Below are 22955 nucleotides of genomic sequence, written 5' to 3'. Positions count from 1 at the left end.
AAAGAAATATAGATGATCTAAACTCAGTCCACTTTCAGTTTTTTTCAGTTCTCTAGGAGCATAAACCAATAAATAAGTCCCAGTGAGATGTCACTGATCACAGAGTAAGAAAGTCATAGTGTTTACTGGTAAGTAGCACTAACTTTCAAATTCTTTTAAGTAGAATATCTTTTCAAGAGTGATTTATGGAAAAGACTTCCTTATGGTAAAATGAGTAAAACAGAACTCTGAAACTAGAGTTCAGACCCAAAGGTGTATTTGAAATTAAGGCAGGGCCGCCATCTTTTCAACTCAGCAGCTGGGTTTGGCCTCACAAATTTCTATGCCTTTCTTCTACGTTGTGAGGGCAAAGGACCAGAGTTGATATCTGAAGAAATTCATGTTTTTGTTTTTGTTTTTAATGTTTTTAGGTAATCTCTACACCCACCATGGGCTTAAACTCGCAACCCTGAGATCAACAGTCGCATGCTCTACTGACTGGCCAGCCAGGCACCCTAAAGAAATTCATGATTTTAAAAAATTGCTTCTGCGTACTCCATACCCAACCCATTGATCAATATATCATTAAACACCTAAATAATGATACTAGATTTTGAAAAGTAAGAACATAGAACAAGGAACTGATATTACAGATGTCAGCACATTATACAGTGTAGGATGAAAGGTAAAATTAAAAGATTAGAGACTTAGAAAATCTTTCATTTGAATAATGTTTTACCGGAAAATCCAACTGGTTTCTCTCTCACTATATAGCTACCCAAAGTGAAGTCATATCTTGATTCTGTTCCTCATTTAAAAGTTAACACTGCTAGGGCACCTGGGTGGCTCAGTCCATTAAGCATCTGACTCTTGATTTCAGCTCAGGTCACCATCTCAGGGTCCTGAGATCAAGCCCCGCGTTGGGCTTCCTGCTCAGTGGGGAGTCTGCTGAAGGATTCTCCCTCTCCCTCTGCCCCTCCCTCCACTCGTATGCTCTCTCTCAAATAAATAAATAAATAAATCTTTTTTAAAAACAAAATAAAATAAAAAATAAAAGTTAACACTGCCACAGACACTTCGCTGGCTTCCCAAACTAGTAGGCAATCTTTACTCCTTTGAAATTCCATTAATACTTTATATCTTATGAAACATACCAGTTTTTACATTTTTCTATTATAGTTATTTGAGTTCATATCATTATCTAGTCAACTTAATCGTATAATCCATGAGCAGAAGAGCCATTCCTGATTCATCTTCCTTTTCCCCAAAGCACTTAGTTCAGTATCTTGCACATGACTGATAATTAATGCTGGTTGAGTTGCAAAACACTATCTTGTCTATATAGCAAACCTCATTTACTTCTTAGATTTTTCATTATAACTTTGTCAAGAATTACTAAACCGCAAATATCTGGTCATCATCTTCTAGTAGAGAGGATATCCCCAGTATCATAAAGTTGCATAAGGATGCCACTTCAAACACAAAGTTAACTTGCTAAACATTTTGTTTTTTCATGAAACTAAAAGTATTTGCAAAAACCTCTGGTAAAACACAGGCCTGAACGACGCAGTGTCACCATGCTCTCTGTAATTCTTCAATGTGTGATGCCATGCCTTAGGGCAAATGCTGCTGCCTAATTCAGGATTGTCCCATGCAATGCAGATAGCTTAGCAACCCTCATTCCTGTCTATCAAATGTCCACAGCACTCCTCAGTAATTGTGACAACCAAAAATACGTCTCCCACAAAGAGTCCTAAGTCTCCTGGAGAGGGCAGTCCTACCTCCACTGAGAAATGTAAGCAGTACAATACATTGGAGGCATACCTGCCCTCTCACCCCAACCCCACTGCACACCACGTGTTCATCAGTAGAGGCCACAGAGGCTTCCAATAGGAGGCCATTCATACCTGTGCAGACTGATCTTTCCCTCCTCTCATGCCCTTGTGCTCATCCTCTCCTTCCTGTCTCCACCCCACCCCTTCTCTTTGCGCTTCCCCGTCTTTCATACACACACACCCCATGAAGTAATAGAGAACTGACTAGTTCTGGCCTCTCTGCTGACCAGTATTTGCTTAATTCCTAGGGCTCTTGTTTCCTCATATGTAGAAGAGAGATGGAATTTCTGTGCTGCCTCCCAACACCATTAAAAGAATAAAAGGAAATAATATTTGTATGGGGGATGGAAGCTGAGAGCAGAGGCTGACAAAGGCATGCCGTATGCCATGGCCAAGACCCATTTCTGATGACAGAGAGAAACCTAAACTTACTGATCAATGGTGACTCAATCTTTTCTGATTTAAAAAAGTCTCTGATCAAAACCTTCCTGTATATGTCTTTTGATGAACAGACTACATACCTAACAGGTACGTTCCTAGGAATGGGATCACCGGGGTTTAGAACATGATATGTGCAAATTTACAGATATTTTGAAATAGCTTCCCAGTGTGGCTGTACCAGTGACACTGTCACCAGCAGTGTATGAGCATTCCAGTTGGTCCACACAGTGACGTTCTGATGTATTGCTCACAGAACTACAGAGCAGTATCTCCCAGTTTATTTTCAAAATTTTGTAATTTTTAATAAAATTTGTCTCATGGTATTCAGAAAATAAATAAATAAATAAATAAATAAAATAAAATAAAAAAGTCTCTTTGGGGTGTAATTATTCAGTTAATTCAAACCTCATTTCAGGAGTTTGTCCCTTCCCTCTCTCCTCCTTCCCAAGGAATCCAGCACACCCTTCTAGGAGGACTGAGGACCACCTCTGGACTGCTTGCTGTTTGAATCCTCAGAGATTCCCATTTCGGGGGGACAGGTGTGGTCATATCCCTAGGTGCCCTATGTCAGGGGCTTTGTACTTTGTACTGAAGCACGAGAGCTCTGCCAGAGTCTCTGATCAACAAACACGGATGTTCAGCAGTGTCCTCATCCCTTACCCAGCTCCTTCTGATGCACCAATTCTTCCTCAGTTGGACTTCCACATCCACCCACCAGGGCACAAGAAACTTCTGCACCCATCTTTATGTCTTGATAGGCAATGGGGAATTGAAGGAACTACCTCAGGTCCATCTGTTAGAAATCTTCCTCAACTCGACTCTACCATCTATGTGACACCACATTCTTCCAGCATTAGTTGAACAGGAACTTCTCCAAAGAGCTTGAGTATTCCCCAGCTACACACTGAGAACCCTATACCAATGCGAATATCTCTATCATTTCTAATTCTCTGCTCCAGCACTGGTGGGGGCCAGGGTTGGAAAGAACATTCAACCCCAACAGGGGAGCAAGAACATTGTGTCTGGCTTCATGCCTCGCAGACTCCACCCCGCACTGGAAGGGCTCCATACTCGGTCCCACCCTGGACAATAAGACTCAGAGCAGCCACCACCTACAACCCTCCTCAAAGTTTTCTGTGCTTTCACTGACCACACTGAAGTTCTTTTGAATATCTTGCTGGTTCAGTGTCTCCTACTTGCCACCCCTTGCACCAGCTTACCAAGAGAAAAGACTGAGGTCCTCCAAGAAAGAAAGAATTCTGCCTCCAAACTGCCTTTGGACTTGGGACTACATTAACTCTTCCCTGGGTCTCTAGCCTGCCCTGCAAGTTTTGGACTCACCAGCCTCCACAGTCATATGAGCTAACTCCTTAAAACAAATTCTGTACGTAACTATAGATACAGATATGTTGAGATGTCAACACATCTAGATATCCATACAGATATATATCCTATTGGTTCTGTGTCTCTGGAGATCTCTGACTAATTCACCATTCTAACACACACAGGGCACTACTCTTCTCTCAGTCTTTCACCTTCTCCTTGTTACATCTTCTTTGGCTTCTTTTCCTTTAATAGCATAGGACTATTTATTTTGTCTTCTGACTGGCAAAGTGAACAGCGAAAGTGAGTCAACTAAAAAATCTTCTAGGCCTCTCTGCAATTGCAGGGTGCCCAAGACCTGCTTTTGGGGAGATCAGGGTGGAAGACATCAGAAGACCAATCTCTAGAGACATGAGTGTCTACTGTTTAAAAGACATAGCTACAAGAATCATAATTTGTCTTCATATTTTGAGGTACTAGCTCACCGTTTTCTCCCTTTTCCTCACCCTCTTCCCAATTCAAGCCTTGTTCTTCGTTCCCTCAGGAAACTACATGTCAGGGTAGAAAACAGAAGTAACCTGCAATACATTCTGACTCTGGTTTTCCAAAGAGCTAAAGCTTAAGAGCTTAATCCAGAGAGCTATACAGAAGGTAACATGGAAAGGAGCAATCATACGCACAGACAGAGTATCCCAGAGAACTGGGGGGAAGACCAAGGTTTCTCCACTCCAGGCTGGAAAGCAGCAGCCAATGACTTAGACTCAACCTTTATGGCACAACTCTAGAATTAGGAGTCGGTAGTATATAGGTACTCTATGATTGAGTACGGTAAAACTGTAATTGTCTACTGACCTAAGGGAATATCTAATAACACCAGCTGCCTGCTGTATGGCCCTGTACCAGGAGCTCTTACATGTACTGGTAATATTATTTAAGTACCATTTACTTAAAAAGTGGACAATTTGCCCAAAATCAGGCAGCTATTCAGAGATGGTTGTGCCATGGTTCCAGAATCTCTACCAAGAATCCTAACCTAAATGGCCAGCCTCCGGAGTGCTTACATGATTAACATGGGCAAAACAACTGCATAACCAAGGGCTACTATTTGATAACAATAACAGAGTTTAAAAGTCTAGATTAGGAGGAATATTTGTTTTTTGTTTTTTGTTTTTTTTAAGATTTTATTTATTTATTAATTTGACAGAGATAGAGACAGCCAGTGAGAGAGGGAACACAAGCAGGGGGACTGGGAGAGGAAGAAGCAGGCTCATAGCGGAGGAGCCTGATGTGGGGCTCGATCCCACAACGCCGGGATCACGCCCTGAGCCGAAGGCAGACGCTTAACCGCTGTGCCACCCAGGCGCCCCTAGGAGGAATATTTGTATTGCTAATTCTGTACATTGACCATTAACTGCAATAAATTATAACAAAGAATGGTTCCTTAGAATTTCAATCCCTCTGGATTCTGCTATGCTTACTTATATTAAAGTAGTAATTTGGAAAATGATATTCAAGGAAGACGTATTACTCACATGTTTACTTCATCTTCATTTAATAATTGTATCACTAGCAGGGTAATATGAAAGGAGCCATCACTGGTCATTGCTTTGGCTAGTTGCTTATCTTGTTGTATTATTGCATTTTGCAGAATCTTAATTCTTCTTGTAATCTAATCACACACACACACATATACACACAAAACAGAGATTAGGTAAGCAAAATTTCCTTACGGCAACATGTAAATCAAGAAGAAAAATAAGCAACAACCAAAATTAGAACTATGTCAAGATTCTTCAACCAAGCAGTGCTTAATTACCTATTTGTTCTCAAATATCCTGGATAAAATGACTTGGGAAGCTTAATATGATGTATGAGTTTTTAAAAATCATACAATCTTTATCTATCTTAAAAACATCAAGCCTAGCGTAGCAGTGCCTGGGTGGCACAGTTGGTTAAGCACCCAACTCTTGATTTCGGCTCAGGTTGTGATGTCAGAGTCATGAGATCGAGCCCCACATTGGATTCCATGCTCAACATGCGGTCTGCTTGAGATTCTCTCTCCCTCTCCCTCTGCCCGACCCAGTCATGCATGCATGCTCTCTCTCTCTCTCTAAAATAAATAAATCTTAAAAAAAAAAAAAAATCAAGCCTAATACCCTTATATTACAAATTGGGTCACTGTTTGAACCCACTGGTTGACAACCTCTCAGTCCATGCATCTTTTCAGAAACTCGTCCTTGGAATATGCAGTATGACTCATGATAATTACGATCTTTCCTAAAATTAAAAAAAAAAAAAAGTTTTATTCTTGCCACAGAAAGGTCAAACCAGCAGACAACATTCCATTCCTGTTGGAAGTATTATTTATTTGTCCCCAAGTGAATGTGTCTGAGAACCCATTCTTCATGGCCTTTAAAATTTTTTAGGACAGCAATAATCTCAACAGGAGTGACATTGTCATTTTCCCAGATGTGTGAGGAGGGGCACAACCATAGAAAGAGAGTTGCAAAGAAGTCCAAATGCATATGTTAGAAAAACTATTACAGTCTGAATGGAGGTGAGCGCCCTCGTCTCTCATCAGACTGTCCCCCTCTCAGTCCCTGCTCTGAAACAAGCAGGGGGAACGATGCTCTTCCCTCCTCCACTTCCAGCTAGGTCCAATTTCCGTCAACTTCTCCATGTGAAGTTGGAAAATGGTTTGAATGTGAAACAGCAAACTGAGCAATACTCAGAGAAAAGAGGGCACATAGAAGCTCTGAAGCAGCAGAATTCATCAGAGAGAAAAGGGGAAGGAGGGGGGCTGGCAACAGAAGCAGAACCCATTAAAAAACAGCAGAGATAAGAAAAAATGGAATCATGAGCACAGCAGACTGTTCTGATATGAGAGTAGCTGTTTTATCCTGAACAATGTTCCCATTATCTGCAGAATGTGACTGGACAAATCATGAGACGCCGTCCCAGGGTCTGACTTCCCGTGTATCTTTACAATAAATCCGCATCACCCAAAATAATCTCAGCATTTCTCTCCTCCTTGCCATCCGGAAGACAGTGACAGAGGAAATGGTGCTTTCCTGGGAGGAAGTCATGCAGTAACACCTAACATACTATTTTCCAAAGCAAGATGTCACTTCTATGGAACCTAGCAAAAGAATACTGATGGCCTGATAAACAAAGCACTGCTGACGTAACAGTACACAAAGATGGTACAGAGACTTTCCTCTACTCTCTATCAATAAAACTGAATTGTTAATGACTCAAGGACAATGTTCATTTCTTCTAACCTACCCTCTCGCCATGGTGACTAGTAACAATAATAAAAACAATATTTAAAAGCATACCTGAAACTAATAGCACACTGTATGTTAACTATGCTAGAATTAAATTGAAGTAAAAGAAAGAAAAGAACTGGCATAAGGATACATCAGTAAATGTCAGTTCACATTATTCTGAAATGTGTTTTTCACCTAAAATTTATTAGAAATTTTCCAAATCATTTTTTAATAGCCTAGGGTTCCAATATAATTATCTACTCCCTTACTTACAGAAATAAAGTTTTTTTCTCAAAAAAAATAGTTTTTAATTAAGAAAACAAAACAAAAGAACAATATTTAAAGAACTATAGCAGTAACTAACCTCTACGGTGTGATCACTAGGTTCCAGGGACTAACGTGAGCATTTTACACATACCAGTTCAGTGAAGCCTTTGAACACTGCTATGTGGTAGATATGGGTATTAACTCTATTAAAATAAACTGAAAAACAGAAGATTAAAAAAATCTCTTCAAAATCATATACCCAAAACATCAAAGAAACTTAAGGATAAATTACAATACGTGAGAAAAAATGCAACAGATAAAAGGACTTGATTTATTTTCAAGAGGGGACAAATAAATATATATATTTATGTGTATATGAAATGGAATGTTACTCAGACATAAAAAGGGATGAGATCTTGCCATTTGCAAAATACACTGATGGACCTAGAAGGTATTATGCTACGCGAGATAAGTTAGACAGAGAAAGATAAATACCATAAGATTTCACTTATACGTGGAATCTAAAAAACAAAACAAACAAAAACCAGAAACAGACCCACAGATACTGAAAACAAACTCATGGTTATGGGGAGGGGGATGGGCAAAATGGATGAAGGGGAGTGGGAAATACAGGCTCCCTGTTGTGGAATGAGTAAGTCAAGGGGATGAAAGGTACAGCAGAGTGAATATGTCAATGGTATTATAATAGCATTGCATGGTGATAGATGGTAGCTACACTTGTGGGGAGCACAGCATAACATATAGACTATGTTGTACAACTGAAACGAATGTAACACTGTGTGTCAACTATACTTCAGTTAAAAAAAAAGTCGTATCTCTAAACAATATAATTACATCTCCAAATCTTAGCCAGTACAAATGGTAATTCTGGTTTAACTGAACATGAGAACTCTGTGTTATAAACAGAATGATGCAAATTGAGGGTGCTGGACTTGGCTCAGAGATTCTGGATTTTAACCCCAAGTCTACCACAGGTGTGCATCCACCCAAGTCACCTAGTCTCACTGTGTCTTGGCTTCTTCAGTTGTAAAATAGGAATAATAGAATCTGCATTGCCAAGCTTACAGTGTTGTGTTATAGATCAAAGTAGATAAGCTACATGAAAATACTTTGTAAGCTCTACACCACTTGCCTAATATAAGGTATGGTACACTGCCAATATTAAAATCAGTGGTTCTCTACCCTATGCTGTTCTGCCTCCCGGGTACCATTTGGCAATGTTTGGAGATACTTATGTCATAACTGGGGACTTGCTACTTGTTTTTTTTTTGTTTGGTTGGTTCTTTTAAAGGTTTATTTATTTACTTGAGAGAGAGAGAGAGAGCACATGTGTGCAAGGAGGGGGAGAGGGAGAGTGAGAACTCCAAGCAGACTCCCCAGTGAGCACAGATTCCATCACAGGGCTCCATCCCAGGACCCCGAGATTATGACCTGAACCAAAAACGAGTTGGACTGACATTCAACCAACTGAGCCACCCTTGCTACTTGTACCTAGTGGGTAGAGTGCATTTTCATAAAAACACTCTTCATTTTGGGCTCCAATACCAATTACATGTAAATTCAAGATAATGATCAAACAATTGCATTCATTTGTGTACTCAGCATGTTAGTGCAATGTCCAGCATGGTAAAATAGTTTCAGACCATTCACATTTTTTAATTATCTAGTAGCTTGTAAATTGAAAATTAAAAACCATAAAATACTTTGAAGATTAATTCTCTAATGTCACACAGTACTTTTGATGCAGGATTAATTTCAACCTATGAAAATTCTGAAGATAGTCTAATCAAGTGATATATTTCCTTTTTTTTTTTTAAAGTTTTATTTATTTAAGTCATCTCTAGGCCCAACGTGGGGCTTGAACTCACAACCCTGAGATCAAGTCAGATGCTCCTCCGACTGAGCCAGCCAGGTGCCCTAAATCAAGTGATATATTTCCAGCTATGCTTTGATGCTCCAGATTAATTTATATATTCCTTGATATCCTCTTAAGGGCTTTTTAAATGCTTTTTGATTCCTAATTACATTCTTAAAACATAAAAGAAAAATGGAAAAAACTTCAGAGTCTTCTTCCATAACCCACTTTAAAAAGTACCAATGTCATTAAAAGGCAAAGGAAACTAATTTTTATAGCCACTGATTAAATTCTATAAAGCCACTAAAGCTTATCTGTCACCCTAATCCCCAGCCATTGACAGCACTGCACAGGCACATTCTGAAAACCTAATACTATAGAGTTGTATTTAAATATGATATTGAAAGAAACTTTTAAAAATAAGAGCATCAAAATCTTAAATATTTCATTGAGTATTATCTCTGTGTTTAGAGAACAAGAACAAACATCCACCTGTTAAACCTCACCACTAAGCCATATTCCCCATGCCTAAAAATAATGCAGTAAGAAAATTCATTTTTATATCTTTTAAGCTTTCTAATTGACTCAAGCCATATATGAGTGCAAAGAAAAAGCCTTGACGTTACAGTGCTTCTGCACAAGGGAGAGAAGTTACGTTCCAGCACAGAGCAGGAGAATTTCTTTGATCCCATCTTTTGACATTATTTTCAGAATTTTTGAAGGTATTAACTTACATTGTTCCTAAATTTGCTGCCTCATTAAGATTTACTAGAATTATCACTTTAATTTGCTATGTAACTTTTCTTCAATGCTGAGTACTTTCATTTTTCTTGCTAGTCTACAACCATGAAAAGAACTTGAAAAATTGATGACAGAACAAAACTGGAGTAAAAGTAAAAAATCATTCTCAGATAGAACTTTCCAAATCTACCAAGTGCTTAACAAACACACTATAATATCAAATACTTTTACAATTACATTTCCCAGAAAAGAACTGAATGGACAAATCTACTTTTATTATTTTTATAAGACCAGCAATTTTCACATTTCAAAATGATAAAATACGGAATTAAATGTTACACATGACTTTTAAAACCCCCAAAGAAAATCATATTTTTCCATTGGTATAAATAAATTATCTTATAAAAAATTAATATACTCCTGAATTCGGTCAGGTTCTAATTGTTCCCTTGCATTTTTTTCAGTGCTGATTTACCTTATAATAAAACCACTCATAAGAAAGCACATAAAACCAACATATGCGTAAATCCAACTAGAATTAATAATTAAACAGTTCTCGCCATTTAAGAACCATGTAGGATTTATTACAACTCCATTAAATTTTTTCCTTCTTTATTTTTATTTTTAAACTAATGTAACTATCATTGCAGGTAATGGAGAAACACATGATTTCATATAGTTGAAATTAGGATATTTTTATGCAGCCATTGTAATGCATTTTCCAATTCTATTTCTTAAAAGTATGAAATTATGAATTTCCATTAATGAAGAATTTCAAACATCTATGAATAGGTTTAAAAATCAAAGACCCATATAAGTCTGAATACTTTTTTCTTTAAAACTAGATGCCAACAAGTAGAGGCCAAAAGTAGAGCAACTCATTGTGAATGAGCTAGCTTCTAAAAGCTTGTTTGCAGGTCACTTAATTGGAACTTGGAATACAGTCTCCCAATGAAACAATGTTATAAATGCTGCTTCTTTTCCCAGGCCTTCCCACAAAAGCTCGTAAGTAGTTTTAAAAGAAAATTAACATTTGATACTTTAAAACAAACAAACAAAAGAGATGTTCATATAAAAGATAAAAAATGTACCTCCTAATCTTGTCCCATCCTACCTCTCCTTCCTGTATTTGTATGTAAGCTTTCTGTTACCTACAAATAAGTATCTTGGGAGGGAAACATTAAATTATTTGGTTTCCAGGTCACTTGAAACCTGCATTCCCCATAACTACAAGTCACCCTACCCTCAAATGATGGCTGTTGAACCTGTATTTTGAAACCACCATTTCTAACACTGTATTTCTTATTTGTAAATATTGTAAATGTTTTGGTATGCCACAAACACATCTCACCCCTGAAATGACAGTATTCTGTGTGTGTATTTTTCTACTCCTGCCAAGCTCTGTTCTAGGTACTGGGACGGAGCCGAAGAACTCTGTGAGGAAGGCGAACACGTTGAGATTGCAAGGAGGACAGATCACAAAAGGGAAGCTATGAGAGCCTGGAGGTGGCAAGGTGGGGGTGACCAAGGCGAGGTGGTCACCAGTGAAGAGGTTTGAACTGAGATTTTGGCACTAACAAAACCAAGAGGAGACGAAAGAAAACTCCCAAACAGGAAAGGCTTTCTCTGGGGGCAGAAGGAACATGGCAAGTTCAAGGCCAGACGGGCTCAAGCAGAAGGAACGAGTGGCAAGTGGAGAAAGCTGAACCACGCAGAACCTCATAGAACATGGTAAAGCCTCTGTCTTTGTCCTAAAACCAACAGGAAAATCGTGAAATATATAAGCAGGTGGGTGACATGTCCAGATTTGGGTCAGAAAATAATTATCACCTCCATTTTACACCTAAGGAAATGTAAACTTACAGACATTAAGTCACCCGACCTGCATGCACAGAGTCTGTAGCCCAGTTGGGATGCAACCGAGGCCTGTAGGACTCCAAAGCTAAACTCCTCCCACGTTCTACACAACCTCCCAGAAAGTGAGAAGCAGAAACAAAGGCTACAGCAGCTTACAGGGTGAAAACTAAGAGAGCCACAGACCATTCTCTCTTCCCCTTGCTCCAGGCACTTTTGTGGCCCAAATCCTCAACTAAGTGGCAGAAGGAAAGAATTTCTTGACCCCTTTCGTCTTCATCCCCTCCCCCACCCTGCCCTTCTCCTCCACATCACCCCACCGAAATTCACTGGAAGAGGCAGGAGGCCAGAACAAGGCAAGGAGGGATGTAACGCCGACATGAAGGGGACACAGAGCTGCTGTGCAGACCACCACGGGGGCAAAGGATGGAGGAGTGAAAGCAGACAGACTACATGAAGGGCCTAATTAAAGCAACTTACAGAAGTGCTCCCCTAACTTCTATTCTCATGGAGTATAGTGGAACAATTGCTACACAGCAAAACAAAATAAGGAACTTGGGATCTCTTCCAATCATAAATTGTGTGTCCGTGGGGAAATCACTTTGCCTATTTCACAGTCTCAGTCCTAAGGACCTGGCTTCTGACTTCTTGAGTAAGCAGCACCACCTCTGACCTCCAGCTTTCTTCTAACTCCCATATGTGCAGATGATCCTAAATTTCAAAGAAAATCTGTCCAAATAACACACAAGTATTTTAATATAATATATAACATATAACATAATAGATAATTGCTCATGACATTAAACTGTGTCACCTAAACAGTTTTAAGGACTATTGTACTGTTGGGGCACCCGGGTGGCTCAGTCATTAAGTGTCTGGCTTCGGCTCAGGTCATGATCCCAGGGTCCTGGGATCGAGCCCCACATCAGGCTCCCTGCTCAGCGGGAAGGCTGCTTTTCCCTCCCCCACTCCCCCTGCCTGTGTTCTTCTCTCGCTGTGTCTCTCTCTGTCAAATAAACAAAATTTTAAAAAGCAAAATTAAAAATTTTTTTAAAAAGGACTATTGTACTGTTAACCCACCAGTTTTTACTGATATGTACCAGTAAAATCAGAATCTAATTCTTTATTGCATTAAATTCTAAAACCTTGTATTGCTAGGTAATACAAATTCTCTTTTTATGTATCTTTTCTCCCCAGCTAAACTGTGATCCTACAGACTAGAAATTTCCTGGAATGTATCAATAATATTTTTTTTCTTTTGATATTTATTTCTTTGATTTCAATTTCATTTGCTTTGATTTTTAAAAATTCATTAGCATCCCCTAGAAACATTCTAGTTAAATACGGGGAGAAAAAATGCAAAATGTGCCTAGTGTTAAAAAGAAAACCACAGGCCCAGGGGTGCCTGAGTGGGTCAGTCGTTAAGGGTCTGCCTTTGGCTCAGGGCATGATCCCGGCGTTCTGGGATCGAGCCCCACATCAGGGTCCTCCACTGGAAGCCTGCTTCTTCCTCTCCCACTCCCCCTGCTTGTCTTCCCTCTCTCGCTGGTTGTCTCTCTGTCAAATAAATAAATAAAATCTTTAAAAAAAGAAAACCACAGGCCCAAAATGGAGTCACATAGGTTAAGAGCCTCAAGTCAGTCAGCCAACCAAGACTTAACAGCCAACCTAACTGCCCCCCAGGAACCTAACCACTCCACATGAAATTTCCTGATCAGCAGGAAGGGGTCCTGACAGACCCCTTCCATTCTCCTTGGGAGGGTGACCTTACCTAAAATGATGGATTCTTTGCTAATAGTTTCCTTCTTTCCTCTCCCTCTCTACCTTTAAAACCCTTTCCCTTTCTGCAGCCTGATGGAGCACTTTTTTCTCTGGCACATGAGGTGCTGCCCAATTTATGACTCGTTTGATAAAGCCAACTGGATCTTCAAATTTACCAGGAATTTTTGTTTAACACTAGTAAAAGAGATCACAGTCCACGATCAAACAAATTCTGATTTGCCTCTCGAGTTGCACAAAGATATGAAAACAGTCAATCTTGCAAATGAGCTGTTCTTTCCTACCTCACTGCTCCAGCAGTTTTAATTAGATACTGTAGCTCTCAACCACATTCAAGGGCGTCTTAGTTTGGGCCAATTGGCTGGTCCTATTTCCTATTATTCATACCACATTAATTTTTCAGATTTTTAATAGATTTCTACCCAAGTTTATCATACAATATTAAATCGTTACAACAATGAGCAATTTTTAAAGAAACTGTGTTGCAATAATCATCACCATACACAGGACTCAGCAGCAAGAAATCCCACTTTACTTCCCCAGCAGAGATTTCAGAACCCTCTTTTTCTACCTGGTCACTACTCTCTGCTTCTGAAAGGTTCCTCCATTGCAGGGAGCAAATGCTTAGAGAGAACTAACCTTGACATGCTATCTGGCAACACTTTTCAAAAGGTTTTTGCAAAATTATTGTTTAATTATGATTGTTTAAATACTATTTCTCAAAATTACTGTTTAAATATATTTTGTTTAAATAAGACTATTTCTTATATAGTCTAGCTAAAATGCCACCAAAGACACTTAAGAGCTGAGAGCAAATGGGCTTACAAGCATTTAGTGTACCTTAAATTGAATTTAAAATAAAACTTTTTAGTAAAATAGTTTTTTAAAAAACAGCACCTCTAAAAAACAAAGCAAATGAATAAACAAACAAACAAAAAAGCAGAAACAAATCCATAAATACAAAGAACTGATGCTGCCTGAGGGGAGAGGGGTGGAGGGATGGGCAGAATGGGTGAAGGGGAATGGGAAGTACAGGCTTCAAGTCACAGGGATGAAAGGCACAGCATAGGGAATATAGTCAATGGTATTGTAATAGCATCGTATGGTGACAGATGGGAGCTACACCATCTGTGCAACGGTGAGCATAGCACAATATAGATCATCAAATCATTACGTCGTAAACTGAAATTAATGTGACATTTCATGTCAACTATACTTCAATTAAAAAAAAAGCACCTCTTTGTTGGTGATCGGAATGGATAGGAAATAGTTGGGTTGATAATCTTTTTGCTTTTTTTTCCTCTTCTTTATTTGATTTTTACTGATCCGTTCATTTTCTTTACTTCTCTCCAAATTTTTGTGAGGTACATCAGTGACTGGAGGGAAAAAGTCAAACAATAATATGTCTAATGTATTTAAACAAAGATAATTGAGTTAAAAAAAAAAAAGGAAACAAGCACTACGTAAGTAGCAATCATTCATAATAGTCATTTTTAAATCTAAAGCAGGAGCTAGCAAACTATTCTGTAAAGGACCTCAGAGTAAATATTTTAGGCTTTGCAGATCCTATGGTCTTAGTCAAAACTACCCAAGTCAGCTGTAGACAAACACAGAGGACAGGTATAGCTGTGCTCCAATAAAACTTTCTTCACAAAGCAGAGAGTTCGCCAGAGTTAGCCCATGAGCTAAAGCACAATTATCCTCTCCCTCAAGCCACAATCTTCATGACACTAGAAAAGATCATTTTTCCCTCCATCCTGTATATGTGTATGTGTGACTTCCACAACATAACCACTTAGAGCAATGCCACTCAAAGTTTGGTTTGTGGGCCATGTCATGCCATAAACTGTTGCAAAAATTAAGACGGCTTTAGAAACTTTCACAGTGAGTAGGCAAAGTAATTTTGTTTATTAAATTTGGTTTCTATTTTGTGGGTTTTTTTTTCATTTTTCTAATAGTTCATTTTTTACTGTACTTTACGAAAATATCCGTTGGCAACAAATAGGAAATTAAAAAAAACAAAACAAAGCAAAACTGGTCCTTAACCACAGATCGTTGAGAAGCACTTAGCAGGCTACTTGTTAAAGTCATCTTCAAAGACCCATTTACAACACCCAGCAATTCTAATTATGAAGCTATGCCCCCAGAAATAATTACCAAATTGGTATAAAATGCCATTGTCTCCTTTTTCACAGACTCTATCAGGAACTCCCCCTATCTATGCAAAACTATCACTGATTGAAATTTCAGGCTGTGTCTCGAGCAGTAGCATTCTGTTCAAAATGGAGTGCCTTATAGAGACTTTGTAAAAATTCAAATATAATTGCATATTCTGAGGTATGATTTTAGAAAGCGGTAGGAGGAAGAAATCACCTTATTTACATTCAATCCTAGGAGGTTGGTTCCATCTTCAGGATCAACTCTAAGAGACCCTGGTGACCGTCACACACAATGCCTTGAAAAGGACTGTAGGAAGTCTGAGCTCAACCAACAGCACACTGCCTGTGTGCCTACACAGTCCCAATCTAACTGAACTCCTTATTATACATGAGGAAACAGAAGCACAGACAAACTTTTAAAAACTGTTCAATGGGAGCACCTGGGTGGCTCAGTCAGTGAAGCAGCTGCCTTCGGCTCAGGTCATGATCCCAAGGTCCTGGGATTGAGTCCCACTCAGCGGGGAGCCTGATTCTCCCTCTACCCCCTGCTCCTGCTGTCTCTCACTATCTCTCTGTCTCTCAAATGGATAAATAAAATCTTTAAAAAAACAAAACAAAACTGTTCAATGTCACAGAGTCAAATCTGGCATTTAGATCTTTTAACTTTCTCCTTCTAGTATATTTCCTACTAGATCAAACTGTTTCTCTGCTAAAGTTCTGCAAAACCAAAGGGCAGAAGTAATTCTCCTTATTCTATTATTCTTTAAAAAAAGAATTTATTTTTAAGTAATCTCTATACCCAGTGTGGGGCTAAACTTAAAACTCTGGGATCAAGAATCGCCTGCTCCAGCAATTTATCCAGTCAGGCACCCCTACTGTTCTTTAAAATAGTAAGAGTAGGGGCACCTGGTTGGCTCAGTCAGAGGAGCACGTTGACTATTGATCTTGGGGTCATGAGTTCAAGCCCCACATTAGGTGTCTCTATTTACTTAAAAATAAATAAACTTTAAAAAGATTTTTAAAAAATAAAAAATAAATATTAAGAATAAACAATTTTTAAATAAATGTCACAAATAGTATTTTAGTGCTAACTTCTAAGAAAACTAGTAGAGTATGTTTAAAATTTAAAAACTAAAGATTTGTAGGGGCGCCTGGGTGGCACAGCGGTTAAGCGCCTGCCTTCGGCTCACGGCGTGATCCCGGCGTTATGGGATCGAGCCCCACATCAGGCTCCTCTGCTGGGAGCCTGCTCTTCCTCTCCCACTCCCCCTGCTTGTGTTCCCTCTCTTGCTGGCTGTCTCTATCTCTGTCAAATAAATAAATCTTTAAAATAAATAAATAAAAATAAAAACTAAAGATTTGTAGAGATAGGAGTAACACGCTCTAGGAGTAACATACACTTGTGACATCTAGAAGGTGGGGGTAAATGAAGAGCAAGGTAACCTGGGTAATAAGTCTGACTCTATCATTATGAGTTAGGACAAAATTATCTGGTATGTTTGTACATCTACTTCACTACTTTATTTCTCAATAATATACCTGTGATTAATATGACTAAAATGATGTATCTTCACAGAGAACATGTATTTGAAATATGAATTATTATCAGCTTCTTGCATGTAAGCTTGTCAGAACTTTATAAATTCTATAGCTAAGAAAAAGTTTGCCACATTCTCATCTGTATCGCGAGCATCATTTGAATTGCTTCATATGATGCCACTGGCTTTTACTTCCCATGCAATTCTTTAAATACGGAAAATCAAATCAATATGTTGTCGAGCTGCTTGTAATTTTAGACATCTAAGAAACAGTCCTACATTTGATTGTAGTACCAAACTAAATCTACTAATTTTAAACAGAATCCACAAAATATGCTAATAAAGTACCACATATATTTTAAAGCCACATCTGAATACATTCCTAGCCCACCTCCATCTGCTCTTGGTAAACCGGTACTCTAGAAATGGAAACCAATTTTAATATAGTCTGGATCAGTGTGTGGGTTGGAATCCTGCCCCCCGCCCCACTTACTGGCTGTGAGATCTTAGTTAGTCACAAGAATTCTCTTTACTTCAGTTTCCTTCTCTATAATTTGAGAATAATAATAATAGTGACCTCACAGGGCCATTTTTTGAGTGAGTTAATACATTAAAGCTCTTAGACTATTTCCTGGTACAAAATAAGCACTACCATTAGCTATCATAATTATTAGATGTTACCCAGAGCGAACCTGAATTGGGGAGATAAATGTGTATCTGCTATCATTTAGAAGACTCCAAAAAGAAACTAAGATGAGGTATAAACAATCCATTGTTTTCCAGACCACTTGTACTCTCTATGATTGTGGAAAATGAAGAACAATCTTGAGCAGTTTTTAAAAAATTAAAGATAACACTGAAAAGTATTTCTAAAACAAAACCAACCCATGGCAGCACTGGAAGCTGGGACAGTGAGTGATCGGCCTATGCCTACCTGGGGAAAAGCAATCTATGAAAGGAAAGAGGGGCAACAGCTGCTGGCAAGGCAGCTGTAATGTCTGTTTCAGCCCTGTGGAGGCAGCACTGGATAGTGAAAAGAGCCGTGACCCAAAGACTAGCCTTCCAACAAGCATCTTTCCAACAAATCACTTCATTTCTCTACCTGAGAACTTAAAAAGTTGGCCAATCCTTAGAGAAGAGCTTTTTCCAGGTCTGAGGCATAAAATATACCAGAAGAGACTGGATCTTCAAAGACTCCTGGCACCATGTCCATTTGAAAGGCCCCTCACTAACCAAAGATGGCACAATTTGACCATCAAATAGAATAACTTCAATGGTGTGAAATATATCAACTATGCTTATAACCATCAGTTCATTATAATACTCAAAGGAAAAATTAAAACCAAAATTCACAGGTCACCTTTGGATTAGTCTAAAGAACTATTATTTTACAAATTTGGTGATAAAAGAGAAAAAAAAATCAAGCAGTTATCTGCCTTTCTTAATAAGCAAAGAGTCATACAGGGAATCAGTTAACTAAGGCAAAGTCCTTCTTTATAGAAATTTTCAGCTAATGATGCAAAAAGACAGTGTTATAACATCACCATTTCAAAACCCTTACCAGAGTAATGGATCAACCCCAAGATTATCAATGGATGATCCATTAAATGGAATTTTAATAATGGATACATCAAGTGACAAGATGGGAAGCCACTGATAAATCTTAACATCACAAAAAGGCAAGACAACCAAACATTTTACACCTCCTGATGTCACACAATACGAAATTCAAAGCATTTTTGCAGCTTTCTTGCCAATATTCCAAAACTTAATCAAGATTCCTTCATCTACCAGTTTACTGAAATATAAAGGACAGAGAAATACATTAAATGTCCATAATATTTAATGAATGAAGAAATCAGGCATCGATACAGCCTGATTTCTTCAATAAACACACACACACACATAAAGGGAGATCTACAGATGAAAAAAAAAAACTGAAGAGATCTGTCAATCAAATATAGTGTGTAGACTTTGGTTCCTAATTCAAAACAGTTTTTAAAAAATTATGATACAGATAAATGTGAATACTGACAGAATATTTCATGACATTAGGAATTACTCTTATTTTTTGTCATGGGAAGGATATTTTAGATACGCTTTTTAAAAAAGATTCCTTATCTTTTAAAGACACATACTAAAGTATTTACAGATAAAATATGTCTGGAATATACTTCAAAATAACCCAGTGAGGAAGAGGTGATAGAGAGATGAGGTTCAGTCTACTATTCTACTTTTGAATGTGCTTGAGAGTTTCCATCATTAAATATTTTTTAAAAAACAAAAACTAGGGGCAGGGACAGGGGTGGGACAGCTAGGTAATCTCTATCTAGAGTCTCTTCTAGTTCTAGTTTTCTGTCATCTGTGATAAAGGTACTAATTTAACACCTGTACCAATTAGGACATTTCATGGTGAAATTAGATAAAGAATGGTGTCCAGTGGTGCCTGGCAGGCTCAGTTAGAAGAGCACGTGACTCCTAATCTCAGGGTCATGAGCTGAAACCCCTGTTGGGTGTACAGATTACTAAAATAAAAAATAAATAACCTAAAGAAGAAGAAGAGGAAAAAGAAGAAGTGTCCAAATTAATAACACAGCTGATTTTATCACCTCTACCTCTAGTTAATTTCAAAAATAACATAGTAGAAAGAGAATCCTGAACATATAATCTAGTTTTTCTTGTTTGTCTTTTTTCAAACTGCTAGCATCAACCCACTAGTGGGTTATGAAATCAACTTAGAAGACAATTTTTTTTTTTAGATTTTATTTATTTATTTGTCAGAGAGAGAGAGAGAGCACAAGCAGAGGGAGCAGCATGCAGAGCAGGCAGAGGGAGAAGCAGGCTCCCTGCTGAGCAAGAGTGATGTGGGACTTGATCCCAGGACCCTGCCATCATCACCTGAGCCGAAGGCAGATGCTTAACCAACTGAGCCACCCAGGTGTCCCTAGAAGATAAGTTAAAAGCACTTTTTAAAACCTGGAATGGAATGGAATGGAATGGAATGGAATGGAATGGAATGGAATGGAATGGAATGGAGTGGGGTGGGGTGGAAGGGAATGAAATGGAATAAAATGGAGAACAGAATAGAATACTGTAGAATAGAATACATGTAGTATAGTCAGTACATTGCTTATGGCAGGTGTAAGTATTGCTCCATGAAATTCGAGGTTTCTACGTACACATGTGTATTGGGTGGCAAGGTAAAATGTACCCTTAGTGTGAACTAAGACACTGAATCATTTCTGCTGTTTTTACTCAATATGAACAGACTTAAAAATCATGGTATTTAAGAGACCACTGAGATTTTAGCATTTTAAGTTGTTTTGTACCTTATCTGTTTAAACTGTTCTTCCCATAGTGACTTATTTTGCCATTTCAAACATTCCATAAATCCATTTTACAGACATCCAGAGAAGGAAAATCAATCTTGGAAGATAATAGTTATAATTATATAAAAACTCTTAACAATTCTGGTATCAGGGCACTTGGGTGACTCAGTCTGTTGAGCCTCTGCCTTTGGCTCAGGTCATGATCTCAGGGTCCTGGGATCGAGCCCCACATCAGGGCTCCCTGTTTAGTGGGGAGCCTGCCTCTCCCACTTCCTCTGCTGCTCCCCCTGCTTGTACTTTTTCTCTGTCAAATAAATTAATTAATTAAGTTAAATAAAAAACAATTCTGGTATCACAAGAATGACATAGAGTAAAATCCCAATTCAAAATACAACCTCTTAAAAACAAACAAACCTCCCTCAGAGTAAAAATAAAGAAGTAGAGCGTTTTTCTAAATTCCCTTAGCTTTCTCTAATCTTATCCATAACTATTTAACTTTCTTTTCAATTGGATTATCTAAAATTTTCTTTTGTGGGGTGCCTGGTTGGCTCAGTTGATATAATTTGCTATTATTCTTTTAACTTACTTTATATGAAAATAATAATGAGCAAAGTATTCGCATAATATCTAGTTTACAAATAAAAGCATTAAAGATCAATGATTACAGAAGCAAAACAGAGAACGCTTTGGCCATGCACCCTGGATCTTTCACTGGATTAGAGCTCATAACCTCACCTCATAAATTTAATTTATTACACTGTTAATTTTCATAATGATTTCAGTAGCCATTTCAATGTGCTCTAATGAATCTGGTCTTGTCGATAAGGGCTACAATTCTCTGATCCATGCATCTGTTTTTTTATCCAAAGCACATGTCATTTTATGCAAATTATCTAATTTTTCCTTAAGTTTTATTTATTCCTTCGAAAAAACTACAAGAGAATGAATTATGAAATTACTCTAATTAGATAGTCCACCTGTTAGTGTTGGTTGATTGTTTTCACATTTCCTCTTAGCCAAAAGGCTGGGAACAAACTAGATTCTTTGTTTGATAATCTTTTCTTTTTTTTCCTGTTCTGTAAGCAGTCAAAATCTTTGAAGTAATCATTCTTAAAACTCCTGAATTTATGATTTACAATATTACCTTCTCTATTCATAGCATTATTCCCCCTTATTATTTAAGTAATCTTAGAAAATTACTAAAACTTTCTTTAAAAAAATTTACCTCTCTCATTTTCTCTGAGGATTATATAAGAAAATATAAAGCAGTTAGCAATGTGCTGAAAGCATTCAATAATATTATTATAAAACATTGCTCTCAAGATGAAAATTTTTTAAATATTTAATTTAGCAAGTACACGTAGGCAAAAAATTTTGGTGAGATTAATAAATATTTACATGTATTAACAAGCTGAATCCTCTCAACTCCTGAAATAGCTACAATTATTATGCCAATTTTATAGATAATGAATTGAGCCTACACAATCTTGCTCAAAGGACACAGTAAGAAAGTGAAGGAGCATGGTGCTAGGAAAACTGGACAGCTACATGCAAAAGACTGAAACTGGACCATTTTCTTACACTATACACAAAAATAAACTCAAATGGACTAAAGACCTAAATGTGAGACCTGAAACCATAAAACTAAAATAAAACACAGGCAATAATCTCTTTGACATTGGCTTTAGCAATATTTTTCTAGATGCCTTTTCAGGCAAGGGAATCAAAAGCAAAAATAAACTATTGGGATCACGCCAAAATTAAAAGCTTTTGTACAGCAAAGGAAACTATCAACAAATGAAAAAAGCAACCCACTGAATGGGAGAAGATATTTACAAATGATATACCCAATAAGGGGTTAATACCCAAAATATACAATGAACTTGTACAACTCAACACACACACACCAAAAAAATTAAAACATGGGGCAGAGGATCTGAAGAGACATTTTTCCAAAGACATACAGATGGCCAACAGACATGAAAACATGCTCATCATCACTGATCATCAGGAAACTGCAGATCAAAACCACAATGAGATACCACCTCACACCTGTCAGAAGGGCTAGAATCAAAATGACAAAAAAAAAAGAAGTGTTGGCAAGGATGTGGAGAAAAAGGATCCTTCGTGCACTGTTGATAGGAATGTAGTTTGGTGCAGCAACTGTGGAAAACAGTATGGAGGTTCCTTAAAAACTTAAAAATAGATATACCACATGATACACTAATTCCACTAGAGGATGTTTATCCAAAGAAAATGAAAATGCTAATTCAAAAAATATATGCACCCCTATGTTTATTGCAGCATTATTTACAATAGTCAAGATATGAAAACAACCCAAGTGTCCATGGATAGATGAACGGATAAAGAAAATGTAGTATATACATACAATGGAATATTACTCAGCCATATAAAAGAATGAGATCTTGACATGTGCAACAATGTGGATGGACCTAGAGGATATTATGCTAAGTGAAGTAAGTCAGACTGAGAAAGACAAATACCAGCTGATTTTACTTATATGTGTAATATAAAAAAACCAACGAACAAAGAAACAAAGAGAAA

The 22955-nt window shown here is 37.8% G+C and overlaps 1 protein-coding gene across 2 annotated transcripts in view; it reads right to left on the bottom strand.

Moving 5' to 3' along the window:
* AKAP7 (A-kinase anchoring protein 7) overlaps positions 1-22955 on the bottom strand; it is a 137978-nt gene that overhangs the window by 101935 nt on the left and 13088 nt on the right. For both annotated transcript variants that reach the window (XM_040627799.1, XM_040627800.1), the window contains exons 3-4: positions 14601-14740; positions 5111-5247 (exon numbers count right to left, since the gene is read on the bottom strand). In XM_040627799.1, coding sequence (XP_040483733.1) covers positions 5111-5247; positions 14601-14740 — 277 coding nt within the window. The remainder of the gene's footprint in view (positions 1-5110; positions 5248-14600; positions 14741-22955) is intronic.

The sequence above is a fragment of the Ursus maritimus genome, unplaced genomic scaffold (assembly GCF_017311325.1).
Source record: "Ursus maritimus isolate PB19 unplaced genomic scaffold, ASM1731132v1 scaffold_13, whole genome shotgun sequence".
NCBI classification, from domain to species: Eukaryota; Metazoa; Chordata; class Mammalia; order Carnivora; family Ursidae; genus Ursus; species Ursus maritimus.
The sequence above is the reverse complement of the archived record's forward strand: the minus strand, read 5'-3'. Positions and strand labels throughout refer to the sequence as shown.